The sequence below is a fragment of the Panthera pardus genome, unplaced genomic scaffold (assembly GCF_024362965.1).
Source record: "Panthera pardus isolate Hobbes unplaced genomic scaffold, ASM2436296v1 HiC_scaffold_13, whole genome shotgun sequence".
Classification (NCBI taxonomy): domain Eukaryota; kingdom Metazoa; phylum Chordata; class Mammalia; order Carnivora; family Felidae; genus Panthera; species Panthera pardus.
Window position 1 is genome coordinate 141350977 of NW_026526688.1, and position 18470 is coordinate 141369446.

General features: G+C 38.9%; 1 protein-coding gene across 1 annotated transcript in view; it reads right to left on the reverse strand.

Annotated features, from left to right (window-relative positions):
• Positions 1–18470, reverse strand: part of FRAS1 (Fraser extracellular matrix complex subunit 1) — a 429797-nt gene that overhangs the window by 241909 nt on the left and 169418 nt on the right. Inside the window, exons 5-6 of the mRNA XM_019466685.2 lie at positions 11919–12078; positions 9149–9282 (exon numbers count right to left, since the gene is read on the reverse strand). Of these exons, the coding sequence (XP_019322230.2) occupies positions 9149–9282; positions 11919–12078 (294 nt within the window). The remainder of the gene's footprint in view (positions 1–9148; positions 9283–11918; positions 12079–18470) is intronic.

Consider the following 18470-nt stretch of genomic DNA (forward strand, 5'->3'; position numbering starts at 1 on the left):
CACATTTACATATATGCACTACATGCAAAAAAAATCAATCGTATCTCTAGATATTTGGGAATAAAGGCAGAAAAAAAGTAGGTGAGCTATTTGGGAATAAGGGCAGAAAAAAGTGGGTGACAGAGACTAAACGCCCAAGGAACTGCTCCCTGCCCTCTCCCTACTTCTCACCTCTACCACTCTCACCCCCCAAATATTAGACCATTTGTCTCCATTGCCCTGCAAAGAATTTTCACAAGAACAGTTCCGTCATTGATACCAAAGAGTCAGCTTCTCACTTTGATTTATCACCACAACCTTTTGAATGACAGGAAGGTAGACAAATTAAAGGCAAGGTTACAATATACTAAACTTTAAGGACCAAGAACTGGTTTATCTTACAGTTACTTTCACTTTGTCTTACAAGAAGCACAAAAGAGCTTTAACTTTTCTTGAACGGTTCCAGTCATACCTCAGTAGTTCTTTAACTCAACTATATATGATCAGTTAAATTAATGCATTACTATCTAATAGGGATTTATTTCAAGCAACTGAGTCACTGGAATTAAAATGACAACTGTTTTTGATGCTTTAGGTTATTTCATTTCCTTATTCTTCTACATGAAAAATATTATGACCATTGATGTTTAATAGAGTAGTGAAAATTGGGACACATGCTGAAATCATCAAGCATTTCTGAACCTCAGAACTCTTCAGCTTAATGAAATTTTAGTGAGAAAGTAAAATAACGGTATATTTGATGTCACACTATTCAGTAATTTTATTGTAGTAAACAAATGAATTTATACAATGCTTGGTAAACAGGGAACGAATGTCAGGATCACAAATCTTGAATCAGCACAGAGTTAGTATCAGTCTATCTTAACCAACATGGACTAGACCCAAGTATAGTAGCAGAGTCATCTCAAGAGCATGGGGGAAGGAATTAGCTGTAGTAAGGTTGATACAAGGAAAATCAAACTTTCTAATTCTTACTGGCAATACCCAATTATATATTTCATTGACAGAAACAGAATCTTTATTCACCAATCCAGATCAATAAGGGCAGGAAAGAAAGGCATTTAAAGAGAAGATATCCCAGGTTACAAGAGAACTATCTGACTGAGAGGTGGTAATTCACCCGGGCTGGTGCTTCATAAGCAAGACTGGACATGCAAGTAAGAAGATGCACAGTAAAATAAGGTCAGAAAAATGGAAAAGATTTTTAACAGTGCATTTTGTTGCTATCTTCTATCTGTATCATGTCATCCTGGGCTATGTAGATTTGTCCTTCCAAAAGCATAGGCTATACAGGGGCCAGACAACTATGGATCATGGACCAAGTCCAGCCTACCACCTGTTTCCATAAACTTTTATTGGAACGCAGCCACGTCCACTCATTTACATATTATCTATAGCTGTCTTTGTGTTACAATGGCAGAGTTGAGTAGTTGTTTCAACCGAATGGCACACAAAGCTGAAAATATTCACTATCTGGCTCTTTACAGAAAAAGTTCGCCAACCCCAGGTCTTATATAGTACCTTCAGTAAACACAGAAATTGATACAAAAAAGCTATGATTACTGTCATTACAATTTGGGGTAGTACTACCATTAAGGATATATTTAATTGTGGTTTTTCATATTCCTTAAATAAAAATATTTATGATAAAAATTTTATGGTGTATTATGGCTAACAGCTCTTGGTGAAATATTTTCCCACTATGATACCTCTGTAGATATAGAAAGAGATAAAAATTTCACCACCAAAAAGTAAAACATCCAACCCCCTGCCACTGCTATGAGGAAGTCCCATTGAGCATAAGACATTTTATGGCCTTTCTTTGCTGTGTAAACCTAAATAGATATAAGAACCATCACGTCTGCCTAACTCCCTGCCTTTCTATACCAAACACAACCCAGATTCATCCCTCCGGTGTGTGGCCACAACTGTTGGAAGCAGTCAGAATGCCAGCCCTCACCTCCCTCAACATCTTTCTTGCTACATCTAATCAGAGCCCATAATGTAAAAAGGGGGGGGGGGGAGGGAAGACTGGGAAGTATGTGTGTTGGAGGAGGCAGAGAGAGTGATAAAAAGTAGCAGGATAGGACAATGCCTCAACTGAAAAGCACATGGTCACTGAGAGGGAGGAAGAGAGCCTTTGCAGCGGTGCATACTGGGGATTACAGTTTTTTTGTTTCACATATTAAAAATGTAAGAGGGCTGAGCAGTGGAGGTAGAAAAAGATCCAATCTTAGTACAATAGGGACATACTAAATGGAAACCCTCAGACAAGGAGACATATTTCTTAGCATCTGGCTATGGATCCAAGAAGGGGAGTTAGCCAGGGGCAGGCCACTTACCCTTGCAGCTTTCGAGCAGTGGGTATGGACAGATTTCTCTTGATCAAGGATGAGTAAATAGAAGGCAAGGAACTTGGGAAAAACCCTGAAGAGCAAACAAAACTAATAATGTTCTGAAGATTCAGAGAAAGAGCAGACTTCTGAAAACTACACCTATAGGATCTAAAAAAAAAAAAAAAAAAAGGACTTAAAAGCAATTTTGCAACTTCAGTAAGATGCAAGAAAATGCAGTCTTTATTAAATGGAAACAAGCAGCAATAAAGAAAGAATAAGCATTAGGATAAAAAACTAGATGAACCAGTGAGAGGAAAAATAAGGAAGAATTAAAAGAAAAAGTGAAATAGTCAAATTAAAATCAATACTAGAAGTGGTAAATACAAACTCAAGAAGCTCTCTCCATATGAAGAGGAAAGAGGAAAGACACAAAGTGAAAAATGGTAAGAAAGAACATGATTGATAATAAGGGGGGAGGGGAGCAATCCAAGAATCATCATAACTGTTTTGGGAGAAATGAGAATAATTGGAATTAATATGATTAAATCAAAACCATAACTGGAGAAAGCATTTAAAAAACTAGAATACAGACTGAAAGGGCTTCACCATATTCTAGGCAACAAGGTGAAAAGACACCTCACCTAGAAATATCCTGAAAAATTTTTTTGATTATAAAGATAAAGCTACAACCTGCAAGAATCCAACAGACTAAAATTAGCTGAACACAATGGAATAGAAAGCAGGCAGACATCAGACTTTCCCACCAGGGCACTAGATTTCAGGATTCAGTGGAAAAGAGTCCACAGAGTTGGGATGTGAAGAAATTAATAATGGCTCCCAATTTTTGACCCCTCCAATTATACCTAATGTATGTGGGCAATAAGAAAATGATTTTCAGGGGCGCCTGGGTGGCTCAGTCAGTTAAGCATCTGACTTCGGCTCAGGTCACGATCTTGCAGTTCATGAGGTCGAGCCTCATGTTGAGCTCTGCTAACAGCTCAGAGCCTGGAGCCCGCTTCAGATTGTGTGTCCCCCCCTCTCTCTGCCCCTCCCCTGTTTGTGCTCTGTCTCTCTCTCTCTTTCTCAAAAATAAATAAACATTAAATTTTTTTTTTAAATAATAATTTTCAAACACTTAGTGGCTGAGAAGACATACAATCTTCTACCTTTCTTGAAAGAAGATTCAAAGATGAGGTTCAACCTACTCAGATTAATCAACATGGGGAATGGGAAAATTATAGTATTTAAAAAAATTGGTGGTAATATCATCAGAAACAACTCTCATCAGACCAAACAGACCATTTTAATGTACCTACAAAAATGTGGATGGGTCAGAGCTCTGTTCACAAGGCATCTGGACAAAAGTTGAAAGCAAGCAATTTCAGTATAAATTTACATCCCTCCCTAAGGGAACAACACCCTGTTTGAACATATGATATTTCTTTTTGTCAGAGATTATCACCAACTTCTCTTTTATTGTTATTAATTTATTTTTTAATTTAAATCCAAGTTAGTTAACATATAGAGTAATAATGATTTCAAAAATAGAATTTAGTGACTCATCACTTATATATGACACCCAGTGCTCATCCCAACAAGTGCCCTCCTTAATGCCCATCGCCCAATTAGCCCATCCCCCCACTCAACACCCTGCCAGCAACCCTCAGTTTGTCCTCTGTATTAAAGAATCTCTTATGGTTTGTCTCCCTGTTTTTATCTTATATTTGCTTCCAACCCTCTATGTTCATCTGTTTTATTAATTCCACATAGAGTGAAATTATATGATATTTGTCTTTCTCTGACTTATTTTGCTTAGTATAATATACTCTAGTTCCATCCACGTTGTTGCAAATGGAAAGATTTCATTCATTTTGATTGTTGAGTGATATTCCATTATATATTATATATATAATCAGCATTATATATATTGCTGAGCATATTCCATTATATATACCACATCTTCTTTATCCATTCATCAGGCAACGGACATTTGGGCTTTTTCCATACTTTGGCTATTGTCAATAGTGCTGCTATAAACATTGGGGTGCATGTGCCCCTTCAAATCACTCCTATATCCTTTGGATAAATACCTAGTAGTGCAATTGCTAGGTTGTAGGGCAGTTCTATTTTTAATTTTTTGAGGAACCCCCATTCTATTTTCAAGAGTGGCTGCAGCACTTTGCATTCCCACCAGCAGTGCAACAAAGATCCTCTTTCTCTGCATCCTTGCCAACATCTGTTGTTGCCTAAGTTGTTAATGTTAGCTATTCTGACAAGTGTTAGGTAGTAGCTCATTGTGGTTTTGATTTGTATTTCCCTGATAATGAGCAATGTTGATCATCTTTTCATGTCTCTGTTAGTCATCTGGATGTCTTCCTCGGAAAAGTGTCTATTCATGTCTTTTGTCCATTTCTTCACTGGATTGTTTTTTGGGTGTTGAGTTTGATAAGTTCTTTACCTCATATGTCATTTGCACATATCTTCTCCCATTCCTTCATTTGCCTTTCAGTTTTGCTGATTGTTTCCTTCGCTTTGCAGAAGTTTTTGTCTTGATGACGTCCCAATAGTTCATTTTTGCTTTTGTTTCCCTTGCCTCTGGAGACGTTGAGTGAGAAGTGGCTGCAGCCAAGGTCAAAGAGGTTTTTGCCTGCTTTCTCCTCAAGGATTTTGATGGCTTCCTGTCTTACATTTAGGTCTTTCATCCATTTTGAGTTTATTTTTGTGTATGGTGTAAGAAAGTGGTCCAGGTTCATTCCTCTTGTGTGTTGCTGTCCAGTTTTCCCAACACAATTTGCTGAAGAGATTGTTTTTATTCCATTGGATATTCTTTCCTGCTTTGTCAAAGATTAGTTGGCCATACCTTTGTGGGTCTATTTCTGGGTTCTCTGTTCTGTTCCATTGATCTATGTGTCTGTTTTTGTGCCAGTACCATACTGTCTTGATGATTACAGCTTTGTAATATAGCTTGAAGTCTGGACTTGTGATGCTTCTAGCTTTGGTTTTCTTTCTCAATCTTTTCATTGAGGGCTGATTTGTGACCCAGTATGTGATCTATCATGGAGAATATTCCATGTGAACTTGAGAAGAATGTGTATTCTGCTGCTTTAGAATGAAATGTTCTGAATATCATCTGTTAAGTCCATCTGGTCTAGTGTATCATTCAAAGCCAATGTCCCCTTGTTGATTTTCTGCTTAGATGATCTGTCTATTGTTGTAAGTGGGGTGTTGAAGTCCCCTACTATTAAGGTACTATTATCAATGAGTTTCTTTGTTTGTGATTAATTGATTTGTATATTTGGGTGCTATCACACTGGGCACATAAATGTTTACAATTGTTAGATTTTCTTGGTGGATAGACCCCTTAATTATGATATAATGCCCTTCTTCACCTCTTGTTACAGTCTTTATTTTAAAATCTAGTTTTTCTGATATAAGTATGGCCACTCCAACTTTCTTTTGATGACCATTAGCATGATAGATGGTTCTCCAACCCCTTACTTTCAATCTTCAGGTGTCTTTAGGTCGAAAATGAGTTTCTTGTGGGGCACCTGGGTGGCTTAGTCAGTTAAGTGTCTGACTTTGGCCCTGGTCATCATCTCACAATTCGTGGTTTGAGCCCCTCATCAGGCTCTATGCTGACAGCTCAGAGCCTGAAGCCTGCTTCGGATTCTGTGTTTCCCTCTCTCTCTCTGCCCTTCCCCCACTCATACTCTGTGTCTCTTCCTCTCAAAAATAAATAAACATTAAAAAAAATTTGAAATAGTTTTTGTAAGCAGCATATAGATGGGTCTTGTTTTCTTATCCATTCTTATACCCTATGTCTTTTGATTGGAGCATTTAGTCCATTTAGATTTAGAGTGAGTACAGAAAGATATGAATTTAGTGCCATTGTGTTGCCTGTAGAGTTGATGTTTCTGGTGATGTTCTCTGGTCCTTTCTAGTCTTTGTTACTTTGGTGTTTTATTTTTTCTTTTCTTCACTCAAAGAGTCCCCTTTAAAATTTCTTGCAGGGCTGGTTTAGTGGTCACAAACTCCTCTAGCTTTTATTTGTCTGGGAAACTCTTTACCGCTCCTTCTATTTTGAATGACAACTCTACTGGATAAAGAATTCTTGGCTGCATATTTTTCTGACTCAGCATGTTGAATATATCCTGCCACTCCTTTCTGGCCTGCCACGTTTCTGTGGATAGGTCTGCTGCAAATCTTATCTGTCTTCCCTTATAGGTTAAGGACTTTTTTCCCTTGCTGCTTTCATAATTCTTTCCTTGTCTCTGTATTTTGTGAATTTGACTATGACATGCCTTGTTGATGGTCATTTTTTGTTGAATCAAATGGGAGTTCTCTGGATTATCCCAGCCTCTAAAATGTGATTACAACCATGAAACAAAAAAATATATCCACATTTGCCTACAAAAAAAATTGGAATGAATTACCCCAAAATATATTGTGGTGTTTTTGAATGGTAGAAATATAGATGATCATTTTCTGCTTTTCTGTCTTTTCCAAACTTTGCTTAGTAAGTACAGATTCCTTTTACAATTTAAAAGAAAAAAAACCTCTTACATTAAAAATCAAGTTTTTTCTGGAGCTCAAGACCTGGAAACACACTTTTTCTGATGGACTTGTGTGTTTTTAACATTTAATGGGTTAATGCATATAAAATAGTTGCAATCATGTTCAAGTCTGGTAGTGACTATTGTTATTGTGATTATTACTATACATAAATGCTATATAACTCAACATTTTGGAAGGCCATATAGTATAATGGTTAAAAATATGAGTCAGGTGGGGCACCTGGGAGGCTTAGTCAGTTGAGCATCCATCTTCGGCTCAGGCCCCATGATCTCACAGTTTGTGAGTTTGAGACTTGCATTGGGCTCACTGCTGTCAGCACGGAGCCTACTTCAGATCCTCTGTCCCCCTCTCTCACTGCCCCTCCACCACTCACCCTTTCTCTCTCTCTCTCAAAAATAAATAAACATTAAAAAAAAAATGAGTCAGGTGTGGTCTGTTGAATTTGTGATGCAGAATTGACTAAGTTAGAAGCACTGCTACTTCCTAACTGTGGTACCTTATGCAAGTCACTTAAGCTCTCCATATCTCAGTTTTATCTATCAGCAAGAGGGGATGATAATAATGGTTCTTACTTAATCAGGTTTTTATGAGAACTACAACGCCCTTAAAATTAATGACTGGCACATAATAAATGCCAAAACTGTGGTGACGGTGATGATGACGATGATGGTAGAAGGTAGACAGTGGTGATGATGTTACCGTCAAAAGCCTAAATTTTATAATGCCCCTTTATATCATCAGAACATCTCATATTTAATAATGATATTAAATCAAGAAAAATATTTCTAAATAATCTGAGAGTTGTTTTTCTAAAGTATGTGATGGCAAAAATACAAACTTAATGATACAAGAGTGATTAAAATCAACCTATTTTTAAGACTTCAGAATGCTTGCATATCAGCTAGCTCTAAAGTATGGTACCAAATTTCATCTTTTTAAGTTAATTATGTATGTCAGTGCAAACTATATGTGAGTGCAGTGTTTGAAGCTAGAGTTTGTGTTTAATGTTTTTAAAAAAGGGAACTAGCACTTTCAATTATTCCAGTATCTATCCCCCTAACATGCAGTCCATTAAGGTTTCAAAGATGTAAAGCAGAAGGCTCACAATGTGGTGTTTCCTCCATGCCTCCTCCCACTTTCCTTATTGCAATGGTGGCAAACTGCTTAATTACCCTTCATACACAAGGGAACTGAATCCTGGAAAGTGCTAAATCAAAATGCCCCAACACTACAGCGTCCTCTGAATGTGAGATATTGTGCAACTCTACAGAGAAGCTCATTTGTAATCTCAGCACTGGGAGAAGACTTTGTGATGAATTGGGAGATGGGACATGAGCATGGTGGTTGTGGTAGAGTGGGTAATACAATCGAGTCTTTCAATTAGATACATTTTCCCTTTATTTGGCATTTAGCATTTCTTGTCTAATTGCCTTTTGTCTGCCTTTAAAAATATTGCCCAATTGTCACAATATGCCATGTTATTGATTTTGTTTTATTTGACACAAAGTACTGCTCTGTATCAACTGAATGTTGGCTTCCAGCTTTTCCTTAGATCAAAAATGAGCTATTTTTCAACTGGAGGCAAACTCCTTTCATGGTTATCTGTCAACTGCCAAGGAACATCCATAGGAGCCTCTGGAAGAGTAAAAACTATAAAATACCATGTATACCACATTTATTTGCCATTGATTTTCTCTTCTAAATTTGTGTGAAGAGTCTAATGCTTTGAAAATCAGATGAACTTTAAATGAAGAACAAAATCCCACCATTTTTTTAAAGCTTCCCAGAGAAGATTTGAATAACTTGAATCATTATCTTATAAGAATTAAAAAGTACACATCTGGATAATCATGTTCAAAGACATGCATATGTCTTTAAAAGCAAGACTATACCTATGCACTGAGACACAATACCTGATCGTATTACTGGCTTTTCCAGATGTTTAGCTTGACATTTTTGCAACATCTGCAACTGCCTTCTTTGTAGGTACCCTCAAGGCTCACTTTCATTACGTAAAGATTACCCTAAATGGCTGATAATTAGACCTATCTATAGCTTCTAACAGTAAAAGAAACATCTCAAGGGTGGTCTCCAAAAGTATAAGGAAAACAAAACAGCCTTTGCTTCTTTTTCCTAGTACTTTTGAGGCCTGCCTGACAAATTCAGAAGAGGCTCAAATTCCTGAACAGTGAAGTTAATAGTCTATGAATGATCCATTTAGAGGCTGTCTTCCTTACCTGGTTACAAAACAGAGGTTGACACTGAGCTGTGAAGCACTGGGCGACCCCATTTCTACACACACATTTAGCACACCGACTCAGTGGCCAGTCTTCCCCATCCTGGAATACACGGCCTTCATAGAAACAAGGTTCTGGAAGGTCAGAAAAAATAAGGATTACTGGGGGGATTGTACTTGCTGATCCCAGGGCTGACTGCATGGGTGTGCAGCCAGTGTAGTCACACAGGGCCCTGTGGTTGGGGGCGCTCAGACTTGGGGATTAAAACTCTGCAGTCAGGGGCACCTGGGTGGCTCAGTCAGTTATGTGCCTTACTCTTGATTTTGGCTCAGGTCAGGATCTCAAGGTTTGTGAGTTGGAGCCCCATGTCGGGATTCACCCTGGGGAGCCTGCTTGATATTATATATAGATGATGATATAGATATAGATAGATATAGATTAGATATATAGATAGATATAGATATAGATATAGATATAGATATAGATATAGATATAGATAGATATAGATATAGATATAGATATAGATATAGATATAGATATAGATATATCTCCCTCTCTTTCTGCCCCTCTCCTTCTCTCTCTGTCTCTCTCTTTCAAAATAAATAAACAAACTTTAAAGAAAAAAAACTCTGCAGTCACGGTATGGAGTTCTTAATAACTTCCTAAGTTTTGTAAGTGAAGTCTGGTGAGACAACCTGACATGTGCTAGGGAGCCTCAGCTGATGCATGGTCCTGCATTCCACTACCCCCTTGCCTTCCTGAGATGGGTTCTCAGCCACTTGCTCCCAAAATCACACTCAGTTGATGCGGAGAACAAAGGCAAAAGAAATGTAATAAAAAATTAAATTTCCTCCGCAGCCCATTGACAAGTACTTAAGACAGGGTGACCTTCCTCTAGGAACTCAGCTGCCTTGATATTAATGCTTTGTTAAGGGCAAAAGGCAACCTTAGTTTGACATTAGCCAGACCTCCAGGATCCTATAAGTCTTCTTAAACTTATAAAAATCCCTTTAGAAACTTCCTTTACCTCTACCACCCCAACCAAGATATATGTTAGTAATCATCCGCCAAGCATATGGCCCACTGATATACATCTGAAGGACCTCATGTCTAAGGTTTTACTAGACAGTAGTAAATGATCCTAACAGCAGCTAGCTCCTCAAAGTCCTGGAAACCTTGCTTCCAAATTCCTTAGAGACTTATGCTATCCCTAACCCCCTTCCAATGAAAGTATATAATCAGTCACTCCTCACAACCCTAGTGCAGTTCTTTCTGCCCACAGATCCTGTCCCTGTGTTTTAATAAAACCACATTTTTTGCACCAAATATGTCTCAAGAATTCTTTCTTGACTGTTCATTCCTGGACCCCGACATCACTGTGAACACTGCCATCTTGCACCCAGAGCAGGGACCTGGATGCGGGTGCTAGGGGAGTACATGTGCCCTACGCACCAAGTAGCAGGATGTGGCCCTGGGGTGCCTGTAAGGTCTCCACCCGCCCAGGAAGTATCCCCACACCTGAAGGAGTATGACATTAAATCGCAAATTAAAAACTTGACAGTTGAGAAAGACCACAGAAGAAAGACCCACTGCCTTTTGAACAAGGGGCCATGTATTTTCATTTTGCACCTAGCAAATTATGAAGTTGGCCCTGGCTGATCCTCCAGTCTCTCCAGGCAAAATGCTTCCAATATGTCTTTCTCATGGATGCCAAGAAGAAAGCCTCTTAAAGCATAGGAAAGGATCCCACAAACTCAGCCAGCCTACTCACCACCCACAAACTCTGTTGTTCAAGTATTTTTACTTGCAGGGTTATTTGGCCCAAAGCAGCTAGCTGTCAGTGCTCTTCTGGTGGATGACATCTGAAATGTGTGAGGCAAGCATTGTACTTTTATCATTTCCTAAGCATACTTTTTAATCCCTGTAATGGTTCTCCAGAGTAACGGATTGCCAGGCATGGAATAACAGGGGATGAAAAAGAAACCAGGGTCTTTTCAAAGGGAAAAGGCAAAAAATAAGAGTGTAGCTTCCAGGTATTATTAAATAAAAGAGTAATTTTTGTAATCATATGCCAGGAGAGGATGTAATGCAGTAATGACAATAATTTGTATTTGTCGTGAAGTATACACTACTTAGTTATAAAAATGGGAGCGACATATAGTCCTAAACTGTAATAAAAGGAGGACTTGGACCAAGCACGGACTCCAAGGAAAGGACCTGGAAATGTGCCCCTGGCTTGCTGAACGGGGGCCTCGGTCTGTAGGCAGGCATATTCTCCACAGTGAAGGTGCCATAGAGACAAATGAGTTACCGGCTTCTTGCTCTGTGTGTCTTGGAGAAAGATGTTATGTCATTTCAAAGACCAGCCAGCAGAATTAGCACTAGTGATGCTACATGGAGAAGTGATTTGTTCATTCTTCTCTCTGCCAAGAGGCAGGAGGAACTACGTTGGCCCTTATGGAATCATATCAGAGAATCTCGTCCCTCCTCTTTTTCCTTCTTGGGAGCTGCGGATGCAGAGGGATGCATCTGGCCAGCACAAAATAAATAAATCAGAAACTTGCAGAATCCCAAATCTGGAATGGAGCTTGGAGATCAGTTCCAGCCTCACTCTCTGCAACATTGCTTCTGCCAAGTGTAAGGATCCAACTTGGTTCCAGTAAAGAACCGGGTTAGGGGTCTTTGAGCCACAGTGAGCAAGAAAAAGTTGGGATGTCATCACGTAAACCTCAAAGGCAAAGAGGGTTTCTTTCCAGAAGTTCATACTCACTCCCAGGGCCCACACAGACTGGGCAGCAGCTCCCTTCGGGGATGAATTCCAGCTCCTGCTGTGTGCACAACAGCGGTGGGCATGGCTGGGGCATGCATCGGACTTCCCCATGCGTACACGAGCACACACTGCACGGGGAGGAGACCCACTCTGTCCCATGCTGGGGGTTAGGGAAAAAAAGAATAAGAAGGTTATTGTCAGAATATAGCTTTCATCTGACCAGACAGAAGCAAACCTCTTACACAAATGAAGGACGGTGCTCAGGAGAGATGGAAGAAGGCTCTAGGCTTACAAGGTTAAGACCAGGATTTATAATGTTCCAAGCCAGAGACCAATTAAAAACCTGAATTTTCTTTTCTTTTTACTATCCCTAAGATTTATATTTGAAAATTTCAGAAATACACAAAAAGAAAATAAAAGATACCCTAACCCCAATCATTTAAAAAATTCTATAAAGTCTAAAGTAAAATATACACACATACACATACATATATTTACTGAATTCTTTATAATGGTCCTATTATTTTCAATAGCTCTCACTCTGTTCCTCTTTCTCTCTCTTTCTTTCTCGTTTTTTGCCTTTATTTTTTAAAACCCTGATTAGTTCCCATATTCCTCTTTTCCTATCCTTCCTCCTCCCTGTCCCCCTCTGCCTCTCTCCTGCTCCAATAATCTTTAGGTCCTGGGGAAATACGACAGCCAGCAAGAGGCATCTGCTTCAGCCAGCTCTTCCACAAACTACAGAGCCAACTCTGAGCCCATCTACATATACAGAATGCTGCTAATCCACTTCAGGTTGGGATATGATGTTCCCAAAGCTAGCACTGTATCAGTGATCTAACAGATCCCTGTTTTGAGTTCTATGACTTACTGAGTACCAAAAATATTTAAATGAGCCCCCCTCAGATATGATGCAGATTGGGGGTGATGAACACTGAATATAAAAAGCTACAAATATGTTGATTGCCTGGGGAAGTAGCTGTCAAAATATGGCAGAATGGAATAATGGTGGCCTTTTACAAGGTGTGTGTGTGGGGGGGGAGATAAGTTTAATGAATGAAATTTTCCTCCGATAACATTTTCTTAAATATTTGGAGACTGATTTCCTTTGCCTCTATTAAATGCAACATATGATGATAACTGATCCAGCACAAATCATGTATAGATTTCTACTAAAAACATCACACATTCCAGGTGCTCAATCACCTAAATATAATCTGGGGATTACAACTGTGCGACTGAGAAGCATAGAAAATAAATGTCCCCTTGCTTCTCAAGCTAGCATCCAGAATAGTTATTCAGCATTCCCAAACACAAAAGAACTCTGTCTTACCTAAACAAGTCAGTACCCCTTTATTCTGCAAATTAAAGCCAGGTTGCAAGCAAGCCACATCTGACATTACTAATAACCTGTGCTATTATTATAATGATAGTAATAGGCACTCACAGTCATCCAATTATTTGGGAACCGAGTCCTCACCTTACTGTCATGAAGATTACTTTCTTCTAGATGGACTTACTGGAGCACAAGAGAACAATAATGCAAGTATGCACTGAGTCAGATGCATCAAGTGTTTCCTTGGAAGCTCCCAGCTCAGTCCTCCCTGCCTTAGGAACTGTGGGTGAGTGACTTAATCTTTCTAAATCTCAGCTTTCTGGTCTGAAAAACTGAAATGGTATGACAACATCCCTTCACTGGGTTACTATAAGGATTATATGAGGTAGTTTTTTAAAGAGCAGGCAAGGGAGAGGAAGGGTGGCAGGTAGAGGGTGCTCAGTCCTCTCCCCTCTTTCCACTGTGTTGAGTTCATAGCCTTCCTCCTCCTTTTCACACCCGTGTGCCATCTGTGACCATAGAAATGGACATAAATATCAAGGCCAAGTCCTCTACCACCAATTTTTATTTCTGCTATAATTAAATATAAAATTTCAAATTTAGTACAGCATATAAATGGGCAAGCCCACAACTTGCTAATAAACTATTAACTAATAAAAGATAGGGGGCAAGTGACCTTTATACTTTGAAAAGCCTAAGCATAAAAGCAAAGAAAGAAACTGTAAGAGAAAAACTGATAGGTTCTAATGAGTAAAAATTTTATTTTTTTAAGTTTATTTATTTTTGAGAAAGAGAGTGTGTGTGCACAAGCAGTGGAGGGTCAGAGAGAGAGGGAGACACAGAACCCAAAGCAAGATCCAGGCTCTGAGCTGTCAGCACAGAGCCCAATGCAGGGCTCGAACCCACGAACCATGAGATCATGACGTGAGCCGAAGTCAGACGCTTAACCAACTGAGCCACCCAGTCGCCCCTCTAATGAATTAAAATTTTAAAAGTCTGTCAAAAATACATTATAAACAAAGTCAAAAGGCATCGACAAGCTGATAAAAATTGCAAATTATATTAATTAGAACTAAACTCTATTATATAAAGTCATTTCCAAGCAGTAAGAAAAAAACCAACAGAAAACAAGCTTATAGAATATTTAATGCTATAAATTGCAAAGAAATATTAATTAAAATAAAATTGGATAATACTTCTTAATATCAGATATGGGAAGTATTCATAGTAGTGTTGGCGAAACAGCAGTGGAATGGCATTTTCTCCTTCACAGAGCCTTCCCTCACCACAGCACCTGGAATACTCAGCCAGGTGGGGCCTACCCAGGGTAATCACACCTGAAGAAAGGCTGCACGAGCCGTGATATTCCCACTGGATTTCTCATTAGACACAGACAACTCAAAATTGAATTTTAATGATCACAGATGTCACAGCTTCGATAATCAAAACCTTTAGATGCTTTGCCTGGGTGGCTCGGTCGGTTAAACATCCGACTTCGGCTCAGGACATGATCTCACACTCCGTGAGTTTGAACCCCGCATCAGGATCTGTGCTGACAGCTTCTAGAGCTCAGAGCCAGGAGCCTGCTTTGGATTCTGTCTCCCTCTCTCTCTGCCCCTCCCCTGCTCGCACTCTGTCTCTCTCTCTCAAAAATAAATAAACATTAAAACAAATTTTAAAAAATCTTTAGATGCTTTGACCTACTAATTTCACTTAAAAGAAGTTATCTGAAGAAAATGATCAACAATACACAAAATGTTTAAATATAAGGAATTCCATTTCATTGTTCTTTATGTACCAAAGTTGGAAATATGATCATGAAAATTAGAAGCTATACAAATCCCTAACAATAGGAAATCATGTTCTCCAAGGTGTGCCAGGGAACTATACACAACACGTTATATTTAAAAAGTAAGACATAAACTGTATACACAGTATAATTATAATTACATAAGAACATATATCTCTATCTATCCATCTCCCCTGCTACCTCCTCTCCAAAAAACTGAGAGAACACCAACAGTGATTTTCATAGCTTGAGAATTACCAATGATGTTTTTTCTGCTTATACACTTTTTTATTTTCCAATTTTCACCATAAACATATTTTTACTTTTGTCGTCAGAAGGCAAATTACTGTTTAAAATATCGAATGAATCATTTATATGTCTTAAATAAACTAAAATGTGAAGGCTGCATATAAAACAGCTTGAAGTGAACTTCTTTATCTATTAAAAGTCAGAAGATTGCTTCTAAACATCTTGACATTTCACTTCATTAAAATAAGAGCTTGTTCTGTTGCTACTAAGAAACACTAACAGTTGTTTCTTAAACATTTGCAATCACACGACCTTTCACACAGAGACCACAAAAATTAATTACAATAACAACCTGTCAATCACCACATTTTTTCATCTGTAAAATGAGAGGGTTGTGTTAGCTAATCTCTTCAGTACCTTCAAGCTCTCTGATGATGTGCATCTATTATCTAACTCAAGAGACATAAAACGAGGCAGGGGATTCTCCCTTCACAATAAGCTTGAAAATTATGGGAATAACAGCAAACACTTGGTAGGGAATCTCCAATGCTTGGTGTCAAAGCCACAGAAGAAGATCCTTAGGGTGATCCAAAGGGCACAGTTTCTCTCTCTCCTCTCTCTGCCCCTCTCCTGCTTGTGTGCTCTCTCTCTCTCTCTCAAAATAAATAAACATTTTTTTAAAAAAGGGAGGGCGGGGAGGGGTGCCTGGGTGGCTCAGTCCGTTAAACGACCAACTCTTGGTTTCAGCTCAGGTCATGATCTTATGGCTCTTGAGTTGGAGCCCTGCGTCAGATTCTGGGCTGACAGTGTGGAACCTGCTTGGGATTCTCTCTCCCTCTCTCTCTGCCCCTCCCCTGCTTGTGCTCTCTCTTAAAATAAATAAGCATTTAAAAAAAATAAAAAGTGCACAGAGCGATGAAGACAAATTACTCCCACATCTCTCTTGGGAAAAAGTCACATAAGTCCACTCCATTTTCCTCTCCTACACCTATAGCTAAAACAGTGATGCCGCCCTCAGCAGAGGCAGATTAGAGATCAAGGGGCTTGGCACATGCTGATATATACATATGTGCATTATAATTATAATATAATACAATATAATTATAATATAATTATAATATAATACAATATAATTATAATATAATTATAATTATATGATTATATATATATATGTATATATATATATATAATTTCCTAGTGTTCTCTATACCCATTTACAAAAGCCTCACTTTTTATAAACACTGTGGCAGCAAAGAGAGCTTTGTAAAGTCAAGGAATAATAGATACACAAAGCAATGCCCCCAGATCTGGTTTTAGCTGTGTCATCTTAACCTCATTAATACCTTTTGAAAATATGAGATTTTGACACGGGACAAAAGTGCATTCTGCAGACAACATCTTAAATATATTCTTTTGCATAGCCAACTAATAAGTCGGCCTGGCTGTTGACATAAGTCCAAAGGAAAGATAAGGTCATAAAGTATTTGCCTGGCTTACTGACGGAACAATAAAATAATTTTTCTTTGTATAATTTGTTCCTGTTATGAAGTTATAGATCCAGAATACTAACTACTGGGAATGTTCAGTGCATATTATAATTACATCCTCTACTTTGAAGAGAACAAGGCTGCGGAATTCAATATTCATTTCTTCCTTCACACACATAAATTAGTACTGTTAGTGTCACAGACGGCAAGGCGAGCAGACCTCTCTCCTCTATTCAATCGAATGTGGGCACTAGGGCATCACCACTTTTCTTTTTCGGTGAATCTCCACACACTATCTTCTCAGACCTGACATTATCTAGTGATGGGATTCAATTAGTAAAAAAGGGAAAGAGAGAGGATTAATGGTCCTCTTCCCTCCCTTTCACAAGCTAATTTGTGGGGCAAAGAATAGGGAAAAGCATTCCAACGCTCTTTAGGAAAACATATTTCAGGCTTGTCTCCCTGAATGGTTGGCAAGGCTGGGCAGAGATCCAAACACTAATTTGAAGGGATAGCTTTCGGGAGGTCATGGATGAAATAGTCCCCCAAATGCTGGCTGTAATAAGCCCGTGTAAGACTCTCAAATAACCTGGAGTCAGCCAAATGGCTCATGTGTTTTCCTCACTCCAGGGAAGATGTCGGGACTTGTCCTGACTTGTTAGAAGGCTGGTTGTGTAATAAGCTGTTTACCCTGCAAACAAAGGTGGTCCTCTAGTGAGGCCAGGCTGTTTCATTAAAGGGTGGCCTCCTCATGCTGCCCTGGGCTGGACCCATCCTTGACTTTCCTTTGCTTCAACCCTGTTCTCTTGAGACAGTACCACTTCAACTAATTCCCCTCCTGCCACATTCACTCTATCCTACAGACTCTTGTAAAGCCCTCTTTTAGGAGAAAGCTTTCACCGTGGATCACCATTCTAAAGTTCTTAAAATACCGGGCTATTTTGTAGCTACAGGGAGCGCATCTCCATGACCTGCCCTATGGGATGCAAGCCAGAGGCTAAAGAGAATATTATTGCTGTTCCATGAGAAAGAAGTGCTCTGGACTGCTTCCTAAGCAAACAGAAAGGGTCAAAAACAAACAAACAAACAAACAAAACCCAAAACCCTCAAAGATTCAGGAAAACACCTAGTGATACAAGCAACAAGGTGAGAGTTGGAGCAAACCCAGACAAGTATTTAACCCACAGAAGAAAACAAATAATATTAAAAAGGCTTTGGCAAGAATCTAGGGGAAGTGAAAAAAGTGAGAGGAAGGAAGGGCAGAAAAGCAAGAAACATGATCATTTTAACCTTATTAAGACTAAAATTAGGAATTTTTTTTTGTCTCCGCTTAAAAAAATCATTATTCTATCTCTATTTGAAGAAGTAGACCACTAGAGATTTTTTTCCTTCAAAATAGAGTTCCTGAAATTCAGCTTTTTCTCACTTACATCAAGTACCAGAAATATAACATTTTCTGAGGAGTACGTTTTGAAAGTTGCATATGGGAAAACGACACATGGATATGTTCTTACCCAGTTTAGAGCTTTCCATGTGATGTAATACAGCAGAATGGGGTAGGGGGATGGGGGAAGAAGGAGGGCTTTCTGAACTCTTCCAGAGAAAGCTGGAGGACAAGAGGATTTCATTTCTTAACTAATCCATCAGCAGATAGGTGGTCCTAGAACCACCCAGCCACATAGGTCGTTGGT